Source organism: Lacerta agilis, chromosome 4 (genome assembly GCF_009819535.1).
Source record: "Lacerta agilis isolate rLacAgi1 chromosome 4, rLacAgi1.pri, whole genome shotgun sequence".
NCBI classification, from domain to species: Eukaryota; Metazoa; Chordata; class Lepidosauria; order Squamata; family Lacertidae; genus Lacerta; species Lacerta agilis.
The window spans coordinates 2,213,105-2,236,606 of record NC_046315.1 but is presented as its reverse complement, the minus strand read 5'-3'; the positions used below and the strand labels follow the sequence as shown (position 1 = coordinate 2,236,606).

Genomic DNA, 23,502 nt, shown 5'->3' with positions numbered 1-23,502 from the left:
CCTCCAACTGCGGAGGCAGAGCAGAGCCGCTGTGGCTACTAGCCACCAATAGGCCTCTCTTGCTCCATAGAATCATAGAATCCTAGAGTTGGAGGAGACCACAAGGGCCATCCAGTCCAACCCCCTGTCAAAGCATTCCTGACAGATGGCTGTCAAGCCTCTGCTTAAAGACCTCCAAAGAAGGAGACTCCACCACACTCCTTGGCAGCAAATTCCACTGCCGAACAGCTCTCACTGTCAGGAAGTTCTTCCTAATGTTTAGGTGGAATCTTTCTTGTAGTTTGAATCCATTGCCCCGTGTCCGCTTCTCTGGAGCAGCAGAAAACAACCTTTCTCCCTCCTCTAGATGACATCCTTTGATATATTTGAACATGGCTATCATGTCACCCCTTAACCTTCTCTTCACCAGGCTAAACATGCCCAGAACTGGACACAGTATTCCAAGTGAGGTCTGACCAGAGTGGAATACAGTGGTACTATTACTTCCCTTGATCGAGATGCTATACTCCTATTGATGCAGCCCAGAATTGCATTGGCTTTTTTTCATCCAATCCTCTTTTGAAACCGCCTGGGTCAGCGCCTATCACTATGTCCGGTGGGAGCGGACTCCGCAGTTCATCTCTGTGCTGCTGCGCGAAGGAGGACTTTTCTTTTATCTGGTTTCACTTCAGCTCACAGACTCCTTTCTGCCGGGAGACAGAAATTCCTCATTAAGCCACAGCTCCAAACAGGCCCCTGGAATGCCATGGACCCTGCCAAGAGCACGGGGGTTATCTCTGAAACTGGGAACGTCACAAATATTCCTTGTTAATTGGGGAGGGAAACGTTTATTCTTTGAGGCAGAAATGTGAGCCGAAAACAAGTTTTGCCTTGCAGTGGAGCCGGCAAAGAGGGTGGCTGAGACTGCTTGTGTGTGGCGATGGCTTTGAAAATGCTCTGCCTGTGTTCTAGTGGTCCCCAAATTGAGTGGTACCACCCCTGGGGGGGGAATTACCTAGGGAGGTGGTAAGGGGGAGAACTGGAGGTATAAATAACAGTCTTTGAAAAGCTGCTATCCCCAGATTTTGTTTGTTTGTTTTGTTTAGTCGTTCAGTCGTGTCCGACACTTCGTGACCCCACGGACCAGAGCACGCCAGGCACGCCTATCCTCCACTGCCTCCCGCAGTTTGGCCAAACTCATGCCAGTCGCTTCGAGAACACTGTCCAACCATTTCATCCTCTGTCGTCCCCTTCTCCTTGTGCCCTCCATCTTTCCCAACACCAGGGTCTTTTCCAGGGAGTCTTTTCTTCCCATGAGGTGGCCAAAATACTGGAGTCTCAACTTCAGGATCTGCCCTTCCAGTGAGCACTCAGGGCTGATTTCTTTAAGGATGGATAAGTTTGATCTTTTTGCAGTCCATGGGACTCTCAAGAGTCTCCTCCAGCACCATAATTCAAAAGCATCAATTCTTTGGCGATCAGCCTTCTTTATGGTCCAGCTCTCACTTCCATACATCACTACTGGGAAAACCATAGCTTTAACTATACGGACCTTTGTCAGCAAGGTGATGTCTCTGCTTTTTAAGATTCTGTCTAGGTTTGTCATTTCTTTCCTTCCAAGAAGCAGGCGTCTTTTAATTTCGTGACTGCTGTCACCATCTGCAGTGATCATGGAGCCCAAGAAAGTAAAATCTCTCACTGCCTCCATTTCTTCCCCTTCTATTTGCCAGGAGGTGATGGGACCAGTGGCCATGATCTTAGTTTTTTTGATGTTGAGCTTCAGACCATATTTTGCGCTCTCCTCTTTCACCCTCATTAAAAGGTTCTTTAATTCCTCCTCACTTTCTGCCATCAAGGATGTGTCATCAGCATATCTGAAGTTGTTGATATTTCTTCCGGCAATCTTAATTCTGGCTTGGGATTCATCACCAGATAAAGTTCATCAAACAAGTAGTTTTGATTGGATTTTGAATAAGTGTGCAATTAATCGTTACTGTTTTGAACTTCATTGAGTTATCACCTTCCTTAGTGCGTTGTGCAAACTGCTGCTCTGATTGATGCTTTTCGTAGGGTAGAGTAAGGGGGCACTGGGAGGAAACCAAGAGAGCAGTCGCCCGAAAAAGTTTGGGTACCACTGCTGTGTTCCGAGGAGCTGCCTTGTGTTTTTGGTGGGCACCGCAAGTTGCGAGGCCTCTTCAGTGACACAGCGGTGGCCTGTTCTGCTCTTCCCAGGCAATGTGTTTATTTGAGAAACTCGCCTGCCGGAGTGCACATTTTTCGCATTCCCCGCAGCGTCCCATGCGGCCGTTGCATAGCGAGGCCTGTGCTGGATGCTTCTGGAAAGGCCTGAAGGCAGCTGCTGCGACGACATCTCTCTCCCTCGCCCTGGCACCTCATCAAAGGGACCCCCAAGGGGTCATCTAGCCCAACCCTCTGCAATGCTCAAGAATCCCTGACAGCCGACCATCCAGCCTCTGCTTAAAAACCTCCAAGGAGAGACCCCCACCTTCTGTAGGAGTCTGCTCCACTGTCAAACAGCTCTTGCCCTTAGAAAATTCTTCCTCGTGTTTCTTTGGAATCTCCTTTCTCGCCGTTTGAATCCCTTGGTTCATGTCCTTCCCTGTGGAGCAGCAGAAAACAAGCTTGCTCCATCTTCCTGTGACAGCCCTGCAGAGATTTGAAGATTGCCTTTCCCTTTGGAGAAAAGAGCAGTGCAGCAGAGCAGTGCCCAGGAGCCAAGGCTTGACCTTGGGAGGACATTCCACTGCTCTCCCTCCTCGGAGTCTGCGGATCTCAGCCCTCCTGGGGACTGGCTTCCTCCTCAGAATTCTTGCTTTGTGTTGTGTTGCGCTCCGGGGAGGCTCCTGACACTTCCTTCCATGCCAGCATCCACCCACCCAACCTTGCTGAGTTTGATGCTCTTAGAAAGCCGGCTTTCCCTTCTCTTATCAGTGTGAACTGGAGGAAACCTGGATTCTCCGGCATCTCCTTCCCACTCAGCTTGGGGCATTCCATCTGCTGCTGAATTCCAGAGCCCCTTAATGACTGGCTTTGCAGTTTTGTCTTACAAACGTAAGAAGAGACTGCTGGATAAAAGGATGTCATCTAGAGGAGGGAGAAAGGTTGTTTTCTGCTGCTCCAGAGAAGCGGAAACGGAGCAACAGATTCAAACTACAAGAAAGAAGATTCCACCTAAACATTAGGAAGAACTTCCTGACAGTAAGAGCTGTTGGACAGTGGAATTTGCTGCCAAGGAGTGTGGTGGAGTCTCCTTCTTTGGAAGTCTTTAAGTGGAGGGTTAATGATTTGATGGTGTTTCCTGCTTGGCAGGGGGTTGGACTGGATGGCCCTTGTGGTCTCTTCCAACTCTATGATTCTATGGATCAGGCCATTGGTCCATCAAGTCCAGCATCCTGTTCTCACGGTGGCCGAGTGGATGCCTCTTTGGGGGAACCTGCAAGCAGGATTCAAACGCCAGATCCCTCTCCCCTTCTGTGGTTTCCAGCAACTGGGATTCAGAAGCATTGCTGCTTCTGACTGTAGAGGCAGAGTGGAGCCGTCGTGGCAAGTAGCCTTTGATAGCCCTCTCCTTCTCCATGACTTTATCTAATCCTCTTTTAAAGCCTTCCAAGTTGGTAGCCATTACTGCCTCCGGTGGCAGCGAGTTCCATAGTTTTAACTATGTTCTGCATGAAGAAGAACTTCCTTTTATCCTTCCTGAACCTTTCATCGCCCACTTTGGAAAAGGAGCTTGCTTCATCTTCGATGTGGAAGCCCTTCTGGTATTTGAAGGTGGCAATCATCTTCCCTCTCAGTCTTCGCTTCTCCTGGCTAAACATCCCCAACTCCCTCAACCATTCCTCATAAGGCCTCGTTTCCAAACCCTCGATCGTTTGCCCTCCTCTGCACGCCTTCCAGCTTGTCCACATCCTCCTTAAAGTGGGGTGCCCAGAACTGAACACAGCACTCCAGGTAGAGAGTGCTGACCAATGCATGCTTGGGGGCTGAAACCCCCGAAAATTCAGTGCAGCGTAGGGCAGCCTCTCCCTTGCTCTCTGCTTTATGCATTGATTTTGTCACCGGGGTTGAATCTCCCAGGAAAATAGGTTCCCCCCCATTGCCTTTTATGCCTGCTTGTCTTCCTCCTCCTTTGATTCTCAAAACAAATTGCTGACCCAAAGCCGACTGAAAGTAGCCTAAAAGTAAAACATCGCCTGAAAAGGAAACACATTGGCAGGGTGACAGAAATGCAATGTACAGAGGAGGCAGCCGGTAGTGTCCCAGAACGGACCCTCAACAGGTGACAAGGAAGTTCTCTCTCTCTCTCTCTCTCTCTCTCTCTCTCTCTCTCTCTCTCCCTCTCTCTTTCTTTCTCTTTCTCAGGACGTCCTGGCCCAGGAGGCCCATTGTTTTCTGCTAGGCAGGCAGACACAATACCTGCCTTTGCATTTCAGAGAACAGTCCATGGGCAGGGCCTGGGGAGACTCCACACCCTCACCAGATGCATCCTGCCACATTATCACAGCAGGAGTGCCAGCCCAGGAGGAGAGGATTTCTTCCTTCCTCTTCCCCATGTATTGGTCTCATCCTCTTCCAAAGCCATCCAAGTGGGTGGCCATCACTGCCTCCTGTGGCAGGGAGTTCCATAGAATCCTAGATTTGGAAGAGACCCCAAGGGCCATCCAGTCCAACCCCCTGCCAAGCAGGAAACACCATCAAAGCATTCCTGACAGATGGCTGTCAAGCCTCCGCTTCAGGACCTCCAAAGAAGGAGACTCCACCACACTCCTTGGCAGCAAATTCCACTGTCCAACAGCTCTTACTGTCAGGAAGTTCTTCCTAATGTTTAGGTGGAATCTTCTTTCTTGTACAGTGGTGCCTCGCTAGACGAAAATAATTCGTTCTGCGAGTGTCTTCGTCTAGCGACTTTTTCGTCTATCGAAGCACCAAGGCAGAAAGCGTTTTTTGCGACGGAAATTTTTTTTTCCCGTCTTGCGAGGCAGCCCCATTGACTTTTTCGTCTTGCGGGGCAGCCTTCCGCTAGCGAATGCCTTTCGTCTAGCGAGGCATTCATCTAGCGAGGCACCACTGTAGTTTGAATCCATAGTTTTAACTCTGGTCTGCGTGAAGGACTCTCTTTTGCCAGTCCTGAATCTTGCGACATAGGAAGTGTGTGTACATATACACATGCAAATTAACGTATCATAGTTTGTGTCTTTTGATATCTAAATGTGGACATACTTGGAGCAGAATCCTGCACCTCGTGGCAGCCTAGGAGGGAAGCCCTGCGGGCGGCAACTTTGATCTCTCCAACAGGAGCATGTTTTCATAACAGTTAGACTGATTGTTGTCTCCTGGAATTTGAAAAGCTGACCGCACTTGGTTCATTGGTTCCTGGTGAGGAATTATAGCTGAGGGCATGTGGAACGCTCAATTGCTTGTGCGCTATATGTCTGCATAGATAAGGGCAGGCTGGAGATTTTCACTTTTGAATGCTCGTCTGCTGGCAGTGGAACACGTAGAAGCCTGCAGATTTCAGTGTCGAGGGAACAGGCTTTGGTGAACTTTGTAGAATTGGGGGCAGAGAAAGTTTTTAAGATCTTGCGATGTAAAGTCCTGAGGGCTGTGGCTTACTTTTGCAATATCCCATGGGGTAACCGTGGGCCGTCCTTAGATCTGAATCTTAGAAAAACGTTATCTTTCCGAGGCAACGCACATGCTTTTCTTGGAGGAAGGCTGGGAGGGGGAGCAGTTTGTGGTCTGGGTCCTAAGAGCCAGGACAAAGATTTCCGCTGCCTCCTTCCATCCTCCTGGGATGCTGTGTAGTGACGTAAACTGGTTTCACACATACCCCAGGATGGCTCAAGGCCCACAACTCTCCTTGGAACAGGCTAATGCAATTGTCTCCATTTCCTCTCTTGGCAAAGCTCCTTGTTTTCGACAGTGCAAGGACTCCATTAAAGCATTAGATCAGATGGAAGTCCAATCAGGCAAAACCCAATTCGTGGAAACGGGAACCAGCCACTGAATAGGTGTTGTGGGTGCTCCTGCAAAAAGCAGTTCTGAGTGGGTGGCCACCACCCTAGGCCAAGCCCCTCTCTCGGCCTCGCTTTTCCACAGTCGTCTCGTTTGCAGCATCATTGCAGAGTGGGGTGGGAGACTGAGATACGCATGTCCTGCATTTTGCAGCCTTGGAAACAAACGGCGCCGACGAAAAGCAGCTCTGTGTGCCTGGGAGAGGTTCCTTTCCCTTCTCGTCAGCCCCAGGGTGTGTCCAGGTACTAGCTGAGAAACCAATGCCTGCCAGGCATCGGTTCTGCTCTGGGTGGGGTCAGAGGGAGATGTGTTGGGCGGCACCTCCAGAGTCAGGAAGTCCCCTGCCTTGGGAAACGCACCACCATCAGTCGTGGCTGGGGGCCAAGTTTGGTGAAGAATTTAAGAAGAACAGCTTGCCGGATGAGGCCAGAGGCCCATCTAGTCTGGCATCCTGTTCTCACAGTGGCCAACCAGATGCCCCAATGGGGAAGAGGAAGAAGAAGAGGAGGAAGAAGAAGAAGAAGAAGAAGAAGAAGAAGAAGGGGAGGAGGAGTTTGGATTTGATATCCCACTTTATCACTACCCAAAGGAGTCTCAAAGTGGCTCACATTCTCCTTTCCCTTCCTCCCCCACAACAAACACTCTGTGAGGTGAGTGGGGCTGAGAGACTTCAGAGAAGTGTGACTAGCCCAAGGTCACCCAGCAGCTGCATGTGGAGGAGTGGAGGCGCGAACCCGGTTCCCCAGATTACGAGTCTCCCGCTCTTAACCACTACACCACACTGGCTCTCACTCAGCAAGCAGGATTCAAGGAACTCTCCTTTGGTTTCCAGCAGAGGGGTTGATGGTTGGTTGGCAGAGGGGTGCTGCAGGTGGGATTTCAATCGACTTTTAAGCTTGCATTTCCTTCCTGCCTTCCTTTTCTTAATCTTCTTGGGAGCTTTGGGAGGCTAGGGACCAAAACAAAATGATTAGGGGCTGTAGAATTCCTGCGCCGTAAGTGAAGAAGCCATGCCTACAGGTATATCGCCACCTTGCTCCTGTTTCTGGGTGACCTGGCCCTTAGTCTTGCTCTCCGCTGTCAGCTTCCCTGCGCCTTCTCCCCCCAACACCCCTCTCTGTGCTCTTTCCATCCAACTCCCCTCTGAGCATCTGAAACAGCTTCTTCCTCCTCTTCTTCCTCCTCCTCCTCTTCTTCCTCCTCCTTGGCATTTCTCTGAGCTTCAGGACCTGCTTCCTTGTGCTCCATTCTTGCCAGCCTATCTGCACTCCTCCTGAGGGAGGTGACCGCATCTCTCCAAACTTCCAGCCCTAGTGGGCAGCCAGTCTCACCGCCCATTTCTGCCCTGTCTCTCTCTCTGTGTGTGTGTGGTTCAGGCTCCAGAAGGCCCAGGAAGAGCACCGCACAGTGGAGGTGGAGAAGGTCTCTTTGGAGAAGCGGCTGCAGGACGAGATCAGCATCGCCAAGCAGGAGGCCCACCGGCTCCGAGAGCTGCGGGAAGGGACGGAGAATGAGCTCAGCCGGCAGAAGTATGCAGAGCAGGAGCTGGAGCAGGTACGCCCTGGCCGGGAGCAGCCCCCATGCCGGGTAGGTAGACAGCTCCTTCTGGGGGGGCTTGAACTCTCTTTGGGCTCTGGAGGTTTCTGCCTGACCTGCTGCCGCTTGGAACTGAGCCCCCCAAAGCCAGACTTTTAAAAAAAAGGTGGCAGCGATATGCCAGATTCTCTCCTCCCATCAATCCCAATATTAAAATGACACACATGATTCCTGTCTCCACATAATTGGGCTAAAAAACCAGAAGGCCTCGTCGAACCTCAAGGCAGTTGTATCTTTGGCCTGTTTCCCATGACCGCTTGACCGCGGGCAGCAAGACTGGCACAAACAACCTCTCTAGCCCAATCTCTGCGGCTCAGGAGGGTTAGAAGTGGCATGCAGGTTTTGGGGTCCAAGTTGGGTTCTGCCTGGTGGGAGGAAAGCTTGTGGGATTCGGGTCAATGTCAGGCCTCTTGTTATCCTCCGCATTCATGGGTTCATTGGAGAAGGTGCAGAAAAGAGAAGCCAAAGTGACCCAGGGGATAAAGCGACTTTGTAAGGTTGCAGTATGTCAGGAAACCCCCCTCACCCTGACAGGTAGCTTTCCCAGATCCGTTGCGGTACAGGGACCCACCTCCCCCTCTCCGCAGTTCGTCATCCTCCTCCTCTGGAGGAGGAGACCACTCATCCAGTGGGGAGGGGGAGATGGAAGCGGGGAGTCGGGACAGGGGCTGTGTCAGGATCACAGAGCCTCAACACCAAGCAGGAAGTGGGGAACAGTGACCTTTTCCCGCGCTCCAATCACGAAGGGAGGAAGGACGTGGAAGGGGGAGGCGGGGGTTTAGAATCCCGCGCCTTCTGTGCTGGACCAAGAACCGGAAACGGTCATTCCCGGACTCTGCTGAGGGATGAGATGGACGTTTTTATTTGAGCTCCACTGTAAATATTTGCACAATACAGAACTTAGTTGTTAGAAGTTCGGCTTCTGGCTGATTACTCATGAGCAACCACTGACGATCTGACACAGTGTTTGGGGATTCTTAGTTTAGAGGTGACATGATCGAAGTTTGTAAAATGATGCATAGCAGGGAGAAAGTAGATGCAGAAGAGTTTCCCCTCTCAGCACCGGAACTTGTGGACATCGGATGAGGCTGGGCGTTGGAAGATTCAGGACGGATCAGAGAAAGTCCTTTGCGGAGTATGTAGTTAAGCTGCGGAACTCCCTCCCACAGCAGACAGTGACGACCACCAACTTGGATGGCTTTGAAAAAAAGGATTGGACAAAGTCACGGAGCAGGAGGGGGCCACGGGTGACCTTTAGCCAGGATGCTCTGCCTCCGCAGCTAGAGAAAGCAAGGCTTCTCAGGCGCGCCTGGGAGGAAGAGCCCTGGCGCACCCTCCTAAAGGGCCGCTACTGCAGTCAGGCAGCCCGATGGAGCCTGTTGCAGCCTCAGCAGGCCCTGCCAGGCCTTTTGGAGGGCATGCCAGGGCCCCTCCCAGGGCCTCCTGCTGCTGTGACAGGCTCCGGCTGCAGAATATTGAGGGGGGCCCAGACCCCTCGCTGAAAATTTTGTGGGTGCCTGGACACCCAGGGCTCTGCAGAGACGGCGCCCCGATGTTTCTGAATGCCAGTTACTGAAAGCCACAGGGCGGGAGAGGGCTCCTGTGCTCAGATCCTGCTTCCTGGCTTCCCACGGGCATCTGATCAGTTGGCGTTTCCACTCTCGAGGGCACACAAAGGGGCATGAGCCGCAGCGTCCCGATTCCAGGCCCCCCTGATAGGGTGGGAAGGGAAGCTGTTCGCCGGGATGCTCTGAACCAGTTTGGCAGCAGGCAGTGGAAACCTGCACCCCTTGGCCCAGAAGGACCGGAGTGGGTGGGGGGTTGTCAGACAGGGCTGGTGCATCTTCTTGTTGACGGTGGCTGATATTCCCCCCCCCCCCCGAGGAAATCTTGTGCGCCCGGGGCCCCCTTGCCTGCCTGCCAAAGTGCTAGAGCGGCTGCTGTTGTTCCCCGCTCCCTGCAGGTGCGCATGGCGCTCAAGAACGCGGAGAAGGAGCTGGAGTCGCACAGCAGCTGGGCCGTCCCGGAGTCCCTGCAGAAGTGGCTGCAGCTGACCCACGAGGTGGAGGTGCAGTACTACAACATCAAGAAGCAGAACGCCGAGAAGCAGCTGCTCCTGGCCAAGGAAGGGGTGAGTGAGGCCCAGTCGAGAGGGAGGACTTCTTCACGCAGCACGTGGCTAAACTATGGGGTTCTGGTCGCCTCGCCTCAAAGAGGGTATGTAGAATTGGAGGAGGTTCAGGAAAGGGCACCCAGAATGATCCAGGGGGTGGAGCAACTCTCCTACGAGGAAAGGTTGCCGCGTCGGGCTTTCCGTTTAGAGAAAAGTCAAGTAAGAGGCAACATGATAGGAACTTGTAAAATTGTGCACCGCATGAAGAAAGTGTATGGAGGAAAGTTTCTCTTTCTATTAGAAGTTGAGGACATGCAATGATGCTGTATGTTGGACGATTCAGGACAGAGAAAATAAAGTACTTTTTCACACAGCACAGAATTAAACCATGGGACTCCCTGCCACAGGATGGTCACCAGCCTTGATGGATTTAAAAGAGGATTTGACAAATTCATGGAGGGCTTTTGAGGGCTACTAGCCCTGATGCCTGTGCTCTGCTCCCACAGTTGGAGGCAGCGATGCTTCTGAATGCCAGTTTCTGGAAACCACAGGAGGGGAGAGGGCTCTTGTGTTCGAATCCTGCTTACAGGCTTTGCTTTAGGCCACCTGGTTGGCCACCGTGAGAACAGGAGGCTGGACTAGACGGGCCATTGACCTGATCCAGCAGCCAAGCTCATACGCTTTAATGAGGCCCATGGGGGTGGGAGACAGAATCCACAGACCGCTCGGCACCCCGTGGCAGAAGGGAGTGGGCTGTGCCTTTCTTTCCTAGCCTTGCCCTTCGGGTCCCTTAGGGGCTGGCAGCTGAGACTCAGGAGCAGAAAAGTTTGAATAGATCTCACCTTTTCAGTCACATTCCTCTGCTTAATGCCCTTTTTCAGGCCGAAAAGATAAAGAAGAAGCGCAACACTCTGTTTGGGACATTCCACGTTGCCCACAGCTCGTCCCTGGACGACGTGGATCATAAAATCCTGACTGCCAAGTGAGTTTGCTGTGTGGGCAGCCTCTGTCCACTCTGCCCCCTCCGCAAGACCCACATCCTAGGAAGCTGCTGCGCAGGTCTGGAGGCCAGAAGCTGGGAGCCTTCATCTGTGCGGGCGGCAGATGACCCTTTCTGTCCTGGGGAAGCAAGAGTGCTTCGCGAAGGAGGAAGGGCCTAGCCGCCCGTCCGCTCGGGGTTGGGAGCGGGCATCCACAGGGACTTGGGCAATGCCACTCTGCAAGCTAAAGATGTTCTGTGATTCAGGCACCCTCTGCTTCTCCGCTTTTTGTCTCGAAATTGTGCCAGAGATTGAATCTGGGGCCTGTTGCATGCCAACCAGACACTTCTTCTGTTGGGGTTCGTGGAACTGTAGAGCTGGGAGGCACCCAAGAGGCCATCCAGACCAACCCCTTGCAACCTGAGGCCTTTGTCTCTCCACTCCCTCCAGCCCTGCTTGTTTACTTTCCTTTCTCCCCCCCCCCCGTAATATTTGTTTTCACAAGTACACGTTTATAACAGAATTGTTTAAAAACCATTCTCTGAAATTCTCTGAATCTCCAGACTTCCCTCCATCCCCTACATGGGTCCTTGTACCAATATTTACAACTACACGTCAGTCCATTCTCCGTAGTTTCTGTATTCCCAGATTGTTCATAATTTTTGTTACATTACAAGTGGGTCTTATATTCCAGTTAAAGTTTTAATTTATTTACAATGGTCTCCTAGGTAAATTATAATTTCCCCCCATTCTTTTGTAAAGTCCTTGTCTTCTTGATTCCTGTCTCTCACGGTTAGTTTTGCCCTTTCGGCATAGTCCATCAGCTTGGCTTGGCTAATATCATCCATGCAGCTGTTGTTGCATACATGAAAAGTCTTTTCTGATCTATTGGAATCTCAGCACCTATAATTCTGGGTTTTTTTTAACAAAAGTTATTTCAAACATTTTTTTCAACTCATTATACACCATTTCCCAAAATGATTCTGTTATCTTACATGGCCACCACATATGGTAAAAGGTGCCTTCCTTTTCTTTACACTTCCAGCAGGTATTTGAACTTGTTCTATACATTTTAGATAACTTAAGGTAAAGGTAAAGGGACCCCTGACCATTAGGTCCAGTCGCGGACGACTCTGGGGTTGCACGCTCAATTCACTTTACTGGCCGAGGGATCCGGCGTACAGCTTCTGGGTCATGTGGCCAGCATGACAAAGCTGCTTCTGGCGAACCAGAGCAGCGCACGGAAACACCGTTTACCTTCCCGCTGGAGCGGTACCTATTTATCTACTTGCACTTTGACGTGCTTTCGAACTGCTAGGTTGGCAGGAGCAGGGACCGAGCAACGGGAGCTCACCCCGTCATTGCAGGGATTCGAACTGCCGACCTTCTGATCAGCAAGCCCTAGGCTCTGTGGTTTAACCCACAGCGCCACCCGCGTCCCTATAACTTGGTAGGGGTCAAGTACCCACCGGTGCATCATTTTCATAGAAGCTCGTTCCCTTTTCCCCCTCCAGGCAAGCCCTGAGCGAGGTGACGGCGGCCCTGCGGGAGCGGCTCCACCGCTGGCAGCAGATAGAGATACTCTGCGGCTTCCAGATTGTGGTCAACCCGGGCATCCACACCCTGGTGTCCGTCCTCAACATCGACCCCTCGTGGATAGGAAGCTGCACGCGGCCAAACACCTCGCACTTCATCATGACCGACGACGTGGACGACCTGGATGAGGAAATCGTATCCCCTATGTCCATGCAGTGTAGGTCTCCCTGGGGGGCAAGGGGGGGCGAGGGGCTTCGCAGCAATGGAAAGCAGGAGCAGGCATCCCTCGGCTGGCGATGTCCTGAGCAGGGAGCCCTCACCTGTTAGAGCAGTGTTTTTCAACCACTGTTCCGCGGCACACTAGTGTGCCGTGAGATGTTGCCTGGTGTGCCGTGGGAAAAATTGAAAAATTACTTTATATATAGTCAATATAGGCACAGAGTTAAATTTTCTAATTGTGGTGTGCCTCGTGCTTTTTTTCATGAAACAAGTGTGCCTTTGCCCAAAAAAAGGTTGAAAAACACTGTGTTAGAGGACAAGTTTAGGCTAGCAGTGATTCTCAAACTTGGGTCTCCAGTTGCTTGTCTTACTCCAACGCCCACCATCCTTTGCAACAGGACCTCTGGGGTCACGGATGATGGGAGTTGTAGTCCAACAGCAGCTGCAGACCCAGGTTTGAGAAACGCCAGCTAGGGGATCATAGAATCATAGAGTTGGAAGAGACCACAAGGGCCATCCAGTCCAACCCCCTGCCAAGCAGGAAACGCCATCAAAGCAAAGGGATGGTTCGCTTTCACACAGTCCTCCTGGTACAGAGATTCCCAAAGCTTTTCCTCTGTTGTTATCATTCATTGAATGTGTATACCACCCTATACCTGGAGGTCTCAGCGAGGTTCACAGAACAAAATCAAAATACAAAACCACAAAATATATAATCGAAATAAAAACAGCAACCCAACAGCCCCCTCCCCCTCTTTCTGTTCCATCAACTCGCCCCCAGCGCCACCCATCCTGCCCGGTATAAAAGCATTATCTGGAATAGCGGTTTGCACGACCCCCTAAGGAAGACAATCGCACGGTAAAATTCAAGGTGGTCACCGTGAATTGCACAATTATTTGCAGCCCAGTTAAAACTGTTTCGTTCAATTGATTCAACAAAATGGATGGGCATCTAAACTGCAGCCTCATTTTTAAGTAGCCCACCAATCACACCAAAAGAACGAAACATCAGGGTTAAACTGAAACCAACCCAAAGGCTAGGTGGAACAGCTCCGTCTTGCAGGCCCTGCGGAAAGATGCCAAATCCCTCAGGGCCCTGGTCTCTTGTGCCAGACCGTTCCACCAAGTCGGGGCCAGTACTGGCCCTAGTTGAAGCCAACCTAGCATCCTTGTGGCTCGGGACCTCCAACAAATTATTATTTGAGGACCTTAAGGTCCTACCTGGGACATACCAGGAGAGGCGGTCCCTTAGGTATGAGGGTCCTAAGCCTAGTGATTTGCACCTCCGTTGTCTCCCTGCCACCCCCTTAGCGCTCCCCTTCCCTGGTGATCCCACTGCCCCACCCCCCACTTTGGGAACCTCTGGACCAGAGCCCCCTCCCCATATCGCCTTCCTGACACAGGAAGCAAATTCTACATGGAGGGAAGTGGGAAGCGGCCCCCGCCATCCCGGTAACGGGACAGCGCCTGGTGCGCCTGTGTGCTTTAAGAGCCGGGGGTCCTGCCCTGCCCACCTCTGCATTAAAGTGGGGCGGTGGTGGGGGGGAGGAGGAGAGCGTAGCCTGGGGCTACGGAACGCCACCGGCTCCCATTGTGCAGCTTCAACACGGCTGGAATCAAGGGGGTCTTGATAAGGCTCAGCTCAAGGGTGCTAAATAAAAGAATCCCTTCCAGTAGCACCTTAGAGACCAACTAAGTTTGTTCTTGGTATGAGCTTTCGTGTGCATGCACACTTCTTCACACTTGGTATCTGAATAAGTGTGCATGCACACGAAAGCTCATAAGGTGCTACTGGAAGGAATTTTTTTTTTTTTTTGTTTCGGCTATGGCAGACCAACACAGCTACCTACCTGTAACTAGAACTCAAGGATGCTGCTCCTTTGAACATGCGCAGAGTGTCCCCCAAGCTCAGCCAGGCACCTGCAGCCTGGGGCTCGAGGGATCCTGAACAAAGGTTTGCACGCCAGCCTTTTGCCCTTCCGAAGCGCCCCTGACTCACGGTGGCCTAAGGCAGGAGCACCTTGCTTGCCTCTGCCCCGCATTTCCCCAATACTGGGAGGAGGAGGGGGGATTTGCTGTTGTGCTTCAAAGGAAATAGAGTTGGAAGGGACCCCAAGGGTCATCCAGCCCATCCCCCGGCAATTCAGGAATCCCACAGAATACACTGGAACCTGTTCACCCTGGGCAGGGAAGGTGAAGAGAAAGCGGTTGCTGTTCAGATGAGGTGTCAGCTGGGGGCAGACGTGGGGAAGGCAAGCCTGGGGGTGAGCCACAGAATGGGAAGGGGACCCCAATGGGCATCTAGCCCCACCCTGGCAACGGGGCGCAGAGCGGTGGTCTAGGTTTGGCAGGATGGGGGGTGGGAGGGCCCTTTGCTTGCCGTTCAGAAATGCCGATGCGAGGTGTGATGTTTCTCCCCACCAATGATGCCCCCCCTTTCTCTCTCCCCCGCCGGCCTCCCTGCCCTCCTCCCGGTTGGCTAACGCCAGACGCAGCCTTGCTCTTGGGGCACAGGTTCAGCGACCGCTCATCCCTCTCCTCGGAGGACCAATCCTGGAAATACCCCGGTTTGAGGATTATTAATCTTGGATTCTCTCTTCACCCTCTGAACTAAACGCAAAGGCAGGCGGGAGGCGCCCTCCTGCTCACACAACAGCACCGGCAGCCTCTCTGAGCACAGAAGCTAATTCTCACCTCATCCTTTCTTTCTTCCTCCCTCTCTCTAGCCAAAAAAGTGCGCACACAAACCCCACCCCCACCCACAAAAGCTGGCATCTTTACTAACACCTTCCCTGGGGGCAGGGCCTGCTGGGACCCAGAATCACCCCCAGGCAAAGAGGAAAGCAGGGCAGGAGGGACTCTGGGGTCAGCATAGCTGTCAAGTTTTGGATTTGAAAAGAAGGGATCAGCAGCCTCACCTATCCTGGGGAGAGTCACATGGCAGTGGTGGGCGGAGTCAGAAGCAAAAGTGGGTGGCACTGGTGTGAAGGCGCGCAGTAGGCTTACTGTATTTTGGGAACGCTGCCCGTGGGCTACGACGCCTGTAAGCGCGGGAAATGGCTCCCGCTTGCTTTGAGGCTGCAAGGAGGCAAGGTCTTCCCAGTCCCTGGCCAGCAGGGGGAGGGAGAGGAGCTGCTTCCTTTGAAAAAACGGGAAATTAAAGGGATATAAAAAAATAAGGGATGGCAGAGGGAAACTGCTTGAAATAAGGGAGATTCCCGGGGGAAACGGGATACTTGACAGCACTGAGCTGGACTCTGTGCCCTGAATGTTCCTGTTCACAGTCATAGGCAGCGACGCTTGTGGATCCCAGCTGCTGGAAACCTCCTGGAGGGGAGAGGGCTCTGGTGCTCAGATCCTGCTTGCGGGCTTGCCATTATGGGCACCTGCTTGGTCACTGTGAGAAGAGGAGGCTGGACAAGTGGGCCATTGACCTCCCAGGCTGAAGCCTGCAGTTGCTGGAGGGTGCTTTCTGGCAAGAAACAAGAAGAGAGAGCAGCCTGCTCCCTCACCCTGCCTCAGTGGCTGCCCTGCGGGCAAAGATTCACACCCCTGGAATCTCTGGAATATTAGACTTGTAGCTTCCTGGTTCTTCAGATCCCAGCAGGGGCCCCCTCGCTCATCGGCTTCCTGCTCCATGCGCCTCTTAACCCCTCTGACATTGCTGCTTCCTTTGCATGCCCCTCCAGTGCCCAGGCAGCCGCCACCCCTGGAACAGTGCCTACCCAGAAGGCACCTCTGTGCCAGCCTCGCATGGTGCCCTGTCGGGAGGTTGTGCCTGGGCGCTGCGAAGCCTCGGTGGTCTGGGGGCCTCGTCCTGGATCCCCAGGCGTGAGTCCGCCAGGCTCCTTCGCTCGCTGCAGGTGATTCTCCTCCGTTACCAGGGCTGCATCTGAGAGAAGAATCCGGAGAGGGAAAGAGGTGCCCTCTATAGAGCAGCAAGCAACTTAGGTGACCCCCATAGATGCCTCTCGGCTGCTTTGATTGACACAACTGCTCCTCTTAGGGTGCCATGTCAGCCCCATTCCACATCTGTGCAACAACAATGAACCTATTATTAACATCCGTCAGGTGCCTTCCCTGCGCTCTTTGGCTTAGACAAGCCTGCCGAAACACGTAGAAAACTGCTGCGAGTTTTACTCTATTTCCACATTAACTTTTTTTAACTCTTAGGTTGTTGCGCTCAGTTTTTTCTTACCGATGATTTCGTGATTTTATTTTTCCCCTAGGTCGCTTTGAGCTTTCTCCTTCCAGTCGAGCAGTGTGTAACTCTTACAAAACAAAACAAAATAAATTAAAAAATTCCTTCCAGTAGCACCTTAGAGACCAACTACCGGTAAGTTTGTTCTTGGTACAGTGGTGCCTCGCTAGACGAAAATAATTCGTTCTGCGAGTGCTGTCGTATAGCGAATTTTTCGTCTTGCGAAGCACCAACGAGAGAATAGCGGTTTGACGAAAAAAAGAAAAAAAAAATCGGAAATTTTTTCGTCTTGCGAGGCAAGCCCATTGAAAAATTCGTCTTGCGAGACAGCCTTCCGCTAGCGAATGCCTTTCGTCTAGCGAGTTTTTCGTCTAGCGAGGCATTCGTCTAGCGGGGTACCACTGTATGAGCTTTCGTGTGCATGCACACTTCTTCAGATACACTGAAACAGAAGTCACCAGACCCTTGTATCTGAAGAAGTGTGCATGCACATGAAAGCTCATACCAAGAACAAACTCAGTTGGTCTCTAAGGTGCTACTGGAAGGAATTTTTTATTTTTTATTTTGTTTTGACTATGGCAGACCAACACGGCTACCTACCTGTAACTCTTACAAAACAAGTAAAACAGAAGGCACTGCAAGGAGGAGCTGCCACAACCATTTACTGGGGTGGCATCAGGGGGATCAGGGCGAGGGTGGAGCTCCTTCACTTCCCCGGGGGAGCGATTGGCGGTGGGCAGGGACAAGGCACGAAGGCTGACAGCCAGGAGCCTCTCCTGTCGCCCTTGAGCCGCTCGCCCTCCTAACCCTCTGTCTTTTTCCCTCTTCTCTCCCGGTTTAGCGCCCTCCATGTCCAGCGGCGTCCGCCAGCGCCTCGTCGACCCGCAGCACTCCTTGGGATCACAGAGGTTGGTAGAGAGTCACCAGGCCGCCGGCCAGGGTGAATCAGGGTCGCTGGTCCACTACCTGCCCGGCAGGGTCACTATGCGCCGGATGCCCAGCTTGAGCGGCAGCCAGCCCTTCGCCTCCGACATCCACGGCGGAAGTGCGGCCGCCTGCTCTCCATCTTCTTCTTCTTCCTCCTCCTCGCCGCCGTCTCCTTCTTGCTCCTCCTCCACGGGCCACTCGCCCTCCGCTCCCGCCTGCCACGCCCTGCCCATCCTTTACCACCACACCACCTCCTCCTACATCCTCCAGGTGGACGCCTTGCCCCCTCCCGACGTCACCTCCGGGACGCGCTGCCGTACCGAGAGCTATGGGTATTGTGCGGCTTCCTCCGGGAGTGGTGCTTGCCCTCTTGGCTTCCCCTCCGGGGCCCGGCCTGCCTTCCTAACCCTCCTTCCCTCGGCAGAAGCATGGGTGCCCTTGGCTGCCGTCTGGAGGCCTGCACTGCCTGGTTTGGCGCGTCGTTGGCCCTCTCGCCTGGTGGTTCTGGCCGGAGGGGGAAAGGACGCTAACACAACTAACCGGCCAGCCGCCTCCCTGCCTGACTTGGGCCGTTCTGTGATGCAGAGTGTGCTTTCGTTGGGTTTGCCTCCACTTCTCCCCGCTGCGCATAGTTAAATTGCTCCAAGAGAGCTCTTGGGTTTGAATCCTGCTTGCAGGTTCCCCAGTGTGGTCAGCCACTGTGAAAACAGGATGGTCAAGTAGGTGGGCCATTTGCCTGATCCACTGTGCTCTTCTGTTGTTCTTAACCCTGCCTGGGTTTGTGTGTTGGTTGGTGTGTGTGTGTGTGTTTTGGACATCAGTTATTATTATTATTATTATTATTATTATTATTATTATTATTATTATTATTATTATTATTATTCCCAGCCACTCTGGGCAGCCTCCAACACGTACAAAAACATATTAAGACATCAAACATTAAAAACTTCCCTAAACAGAACAAAATAAAAGATTAAAAAAATCCTTCCAGTAGCACCTTAGAGACCAACTAAGTTTGTTCTTGGTATGAGCTTTCGTGTGCATCTGAAGAAGTGTGCATGCACACGAAAGCTCATACCAACAACAAACTTAGTTGGTCTCTAAGGTGCTACTGGAAGGAATTTTTTTTATTTTGTTTTGACTATGGCAGACCAACACGGCTACCTACCTGTAACTCCCCTAAACAGGGCTGCCTTCAGATGTCTTCTAAAAGTCAGTTTATCTCCTTGACATCTGAAGGGAGGGTGTTCCACAGGGAGGGGGTCACTCCCGAGAAGGCTCTCTGCCTGGTTCCCTGTAACCTCACTTCTCACAGGGAGGGAACTGCCAGAAAGCCCTTGGCGCTGGACCTCAGTGTCCGGGCTGAACGATGGGGGTGGAGACGCTCCTTCAGGTATACTGGGCCGAGGCCGTTTAGGGCTTGGAAGGTCAGCACCAACACTGAATTGTTCTGGAAGCCAATGTAGATCCTTTAGGACCAGTGTTGTATGGTCCCAGCGACCGTTCCCAGTCACCACCAGTCTAGCTGCCACATTCTGGATTAGTTGTAGTTTCTGAATCACCTTCAAAGGTAGCCCCACGTAGAGCGCATTGCAGTAGTCCAAGCGGGAGATAACCAGAGCATGCACCAATTTGGAGAGAGTGCGCGGTCACACATTTTAAAAACTGGGTTCCTCACGCCCTGCTTTCTTTCCTTGTCTCTCTCCTGCTCCCCCCACCCCCAGAGATTTATCGCACTCAGACTCGGATCCCTCCATCCCTCACCTGAGCAACAGCCAGCGCACGTCCAGCTCAGCGCCCAGGCTGTCTGCCCGGCCAGCGCTGCTCAACAAGTCGGAGGAAGCGGCAGTGGCGGCCGCCTGCAGCTACAGCAACCGGCAGGCGGAGGCTTCCTCTCTGCCGGAGCCGTTCCCCGAGAGCCCCATCCTCATGAAGAAGGCCCTGATGCTGAACCACGGCCTGGAGAAGTCGTCCAGCCTGGGGGAGATCAGCCACACGGCCGGGGCAGGGCCCCCCCGCCACGCCCACTCCGACTCGTCCCGCTCCCACAGCCCCAGCTCCACCGAGCCCGACACGCCCTCGCCCACCTCCGACCCCCGGCTCAACAGCCAGGGCAAAGTGGGGAACAGCCGCATCCCCCACCTGGCGTCCAAGAAGAACGCGGCCGGCGGGGAGGAAGACAGCGGCTCCACGGGGGAAGAGACCGACTCCTCGGGCCAGGGCAAGAAGAAATTCCCCCTGAAGATCTTCAAGAAGCCCAAGAAATAAGTCCGGGCCGGGGGGGGGTTAGCAAGGAGGGAACCCCCCCACCCAAACACCCACACTGGGACAGAGCAGGAGGCAAGGGGAGGGGGAGCACCTTGAGGAGGGGGGGCAAGAGCACCCACCCACCCACCTCTCCTCCTCCTCCTCCTCCTCCCCCAGGATCCCTCTGCTCTCCGGGTGGAGGAGCTGCTGGTGGAACGACCCTATTTATTTTGTGACGTCGGCCTGGCCGCCTCCCTCGCGCCGGAGGTGGGGGGGGTCCCTTGCTTTTGGCTGCGCATGGCTTCAGACGAGCTCTCCCTCCTGGCCCTCTCGCCGCCGCCACACCGTGCGACACTGGATCCGTTCACCCCGCCTGCCCCCCCCCTTTGTGCACTGCTTCCCCTGCGCACTGCAGCAGCCCCAAGCAGTGGCCCACCCCGCAGGGAGGGATAGGATTTTGCCAAGGGATTGTTGCTGGGGAGGGCGGGGTGGTGCTCGCCTTGCTTGTCCCACCCCCCACCCCCCATGTGGGTTTACTTTAGGGACTAGCCCCTTTGCCTCAAGCGAAGCAAAGAAGGGGCAGGAAGAGGGCTGGCCGGGGCTGCCGGGAGGAGTGGGGTGAGAGAGGGAGATGAGCTCCATCGGCCTGCAAAAGCCCACTGGGGCGGAAGCCTGTTTTTTAGATCCCTTTGTGAACAGCTGTTCGTTACAGACAAAAGGGGGCAAGTTCAGCCCCCAGTTCTGTGGGCAGGAGACCACTTGGCCCCAGAGCAGCAGCAGGGGCTTTCCTCCTCCCCACACCTCCCCTCGAGGTGAAAAGAGGCCTTGTCTTTTGTGCAAGTGGTGCTTGGCTTTGTTGGGGGTTCCCTGCAGGAGCTGGGGGGCTTTCTTGTGTCTGCTTTTGTGGCTCACGAATGATCAGGAGGCTTTGCTGAGCCTAGAAGCCTTCTGCAGGAGCTTCCCCACACTCTAGAGTTTCTCTCTGCCCCGGGACGTCCCTGCTACAGCCAGGTCTTGCCCTATGCATGAGACAGACCGGAGCTGGCCTGCCTTCGGCTAGCTCAAGCTTCTTGGCCACGCCAGGCGCCCAGCTGCATGTCGCCAAGCGGAGGAGACCCCCTTGCCCTCCTGGTTGCAGTTTGGGAGCTGGGCGGCTCGTGTGGGGATGTGCGTGCAAGAGAGCTGCCCCCCCCATTCCCTCTCGCAGGCCCTGAAAGGCTTCTGGGTTTTGTTTTTTGTTTTGTTTTTGCACTTTGGAGCAAAGGTGGGCAGGTTTGGGCCGCTGGTGGCCTCCTCCCCTGGCAGACACGGGTCCTCTTCCCCGACAGCAGCCTCCCCTCCAGAGCCATGCCTGCATGCCTGCCAAGGACAGAAGAAGGGCTTTGGGGGAACTCTCAGAGACTTGATGGCCAAGGTGGCACCGCTTTGAGCTTGCTGCTGTTGCTGCTTCTCCATCTCCAAGTGCCTGCGCCGTTCGCCATCCGGGCCTTCCTCTGCCAGCTTGACAATGTCCGGGTCTGGTGAGGAAGGCGAGAGACCGGGCACTTACAGGGAGGGGGGCCTGGGCTCGGCTCAAGCAGACCCCATCCCCCGAGTTCCACCATCCAAGGCCATGAAGACTAGAGCTTGAGAACCCAGAAGGATCGTGGTGCTCCCTTCCGCCCTTGCCACGCACCAGAGGAGGCACAACGAGCGCCAAGGAAAGCAGCCTTCACAGCTTCCTCTTCCTCCACGAGATCTTGTCTGGCTGCCAGCTTCGGCCCTGGGCAGCGATGGGCACAAGGAGAGCATCCCGTCCCGTCCGTCCCCCCCAGCGCCAGGCCACCCTGCTCTGCACCTGCCAAGTCTTGATCTTATTTAATGGCCATTTCATAAAACTGTTTTCAATCCAATAAAAGCATGTAGATTATTTTAAGGTGGCTGTGTGGCGTCGGTGCCTTTCGCAGAGGGAGGGGGCAGGCAGGAAGTGCCGCTGTGCAGAGCGCGGTTGGGCAAGAAGGAAGGGTTTTCTTTGGGCGGCATTGCAACACGGCCTTGGCTGAGAGGAAGAGCTCAGGAACGTCCCTCTGCCTGAGGGGCGATTTCCTAGAATTGTAGAGTTGGAAGGAACCACAAGGGGCATCTAATGCAACCCCCCCGCAATGCAGGAATCATTATTTTTACATTCATTTATACCCCACCTTTCCCCTGATGAGGACTTGGCAGCTCACAGCTGAAGGATCCCTGTCAGGTGGTCGTCCGATCTCTGCTTAAAAACCTCCAAGGAAGCCCGTTCCACTGCCGGACAGCTCTTGCCATCGGAGGGGAGGGGGGCACACGAAGAAGGGCCTCACAGGATGAGCTCAGGATCCGGGTCAGTTCGTGTGGGGAGAGGCAGCCCTTGAGATATTGCAGCCCTGAGCTTGTTTATAAGGCTTTGAATTGGGCCCGGAAACAGATTGGTAGCCAGTGCAGCCGGGCCAGGATTGGTGTCCTACGCTTAAACTCTCTTGCCCAGAGAGCAGCCTGGCCACCAAATTCTACATCAGCAGACATTTCCTAACTGTCTTCAGGGTCAGCCCTGTGCTATAACCATTTATACACACTCTGTGGGTTGTGAGTTATGTGTATGTACCCTGGGCTGTCTTTGGCCAGTGTGGTGTAGTGGTTAAGAGTGGTAGACTCGTAATCTGGGGAACCGGGTTCGCTTCCCCACTCCTCCACATGCAGCTGCTGGGTGACCTTGGGCTAGTCACACTTCTCTGAAGTCTCTCAGCCCCACAGAATGTTTGTTGTTGGGGAGGAAGGGAAAGGAGAATGTGAGCCGCTTTGAGACTCCTTAGGGTAGTGAAAAGCGGGGTATCAAATCCAAACTCTTCTTCTTCTTCTCAAGGGAGAGAAATCAACTGCATCAAGGCACTTGGAAGAGATCAAACCATTTATTTAGGGGGGAATCTTCCAATTTCCCCTGGAAGGGAGGGGGAGCCCTGCTTCCACATCTGGTCTTCACAGGGGTTGCATCTTCCAAACCTTTCACTCCCAATGCCGCCCCACACACAGCTAGAACCCCCTCCCTATTCGTCCCCACATTGGCACCCGCAGATCTGAAGAGAGAGAAACAGGAATCCAAGGAGGGAATACTTTGCAACAGAGCAATGGAGCGCAGAGACACTGGGCAAGGGAATCCTGAGCTGGCGTCTTTCAGGAGGAGCAACGGCAGGGGAGGGGGCTCAAGGATGGAGACCCTCCTCTGCGGCAGCTGCAGGGACCCAACTGCCTGCACCTTCCAGAGCATTCATATCAGGGCAGGGCTGGGGAATTGGGGGACCCCTCCAGCTCCCATCAGCCCCAGGCAGCATTGCCATTGGTCAGTGCGGATGCAGGTTGATTCCCACATCCCATAGGAGGGCCGGTCCGTATCCAGGGGATAGGGTCCTTCCCTACACCGGCTTGAGCTTGGTTACTTCATTGGCACTTGGCACCGACTCTGCCAAACACCTGGTAGAAACCCCAGCCCCCCACTGGCCATCTGCTTGGGCCACTTCAACAATGGGGGTGAGAAGAGGGAGCAAGGAAGAATGACCCAGGTGGGGCACAAGGGAGGAAGCAGCCCAGAGAGTTTACCTGCTGCTCTGCAGCAGATCAGTAGACAATGCCCTGCTTGTTTTCTTCTTGGCTGGAGAGTCAGA

At 53.6% G+C, this 23,502-nt stretch overlaps 1 protein-coding gene and 1 pseudogene across 7 annotated transcripts in view; one reads left to right on the top strand and one right to left on the bottom strand.

Moving 5' to 3' along the window:
• The window catches only part of STIM1 (stromal interaction molecule 1), a 113,107-nt gene extending 91,358 nt beyond the window's left edge, over positions 1 to 21,749 (top strand). For 3 of the 7 annotated variants that reach the window (XM_033145658.1, XM_033145660.1, XM_033145659.1), the window contains exons 8-13: positions 7,392 to 7,569; positions 9,575 to 9,742; positions 10,606 to 10,706; positions 12,219 to 12,457; positions 17,502 to 17,919; positions 19,312 to 21,749. In XM_033145658.1, coding sequence (XP_033001549.1) covers positions 7,392 to 7,569; positions 9,575 to 9,742; positions 10,606 to 10,706; positions 12,219 to 12,457; positions 17,502 to 17,919; positions 19,312 to 19,855 — 1,648 coding nt within the window. In that variant the 3' untranslated portion in view covers positions 19,856 to 21,749. Of the gene's footprint in view, positions 1 to 7,391; positions 7,603 to 9,574; positions 9,743 to 10,605; positions 10,707 to 12,218; positions 12,458 to 14,948; positions 15,027 to 17,501; positions 17,920 to 19,311 lie in introns of all 7 variants that reach the window. The other 4 variants (XM_033145661.1, XM_033145662.1, XM_033145663.1 and 1 more) reach the window with 4 other exon arrangements.
• LOC117044872 overlaps positions 1 to 23,502 on the bottom strand; it is a 934,741-nt pseudogene that overhangs the window by 294,824 nt on the left and 616,415 nt on the right.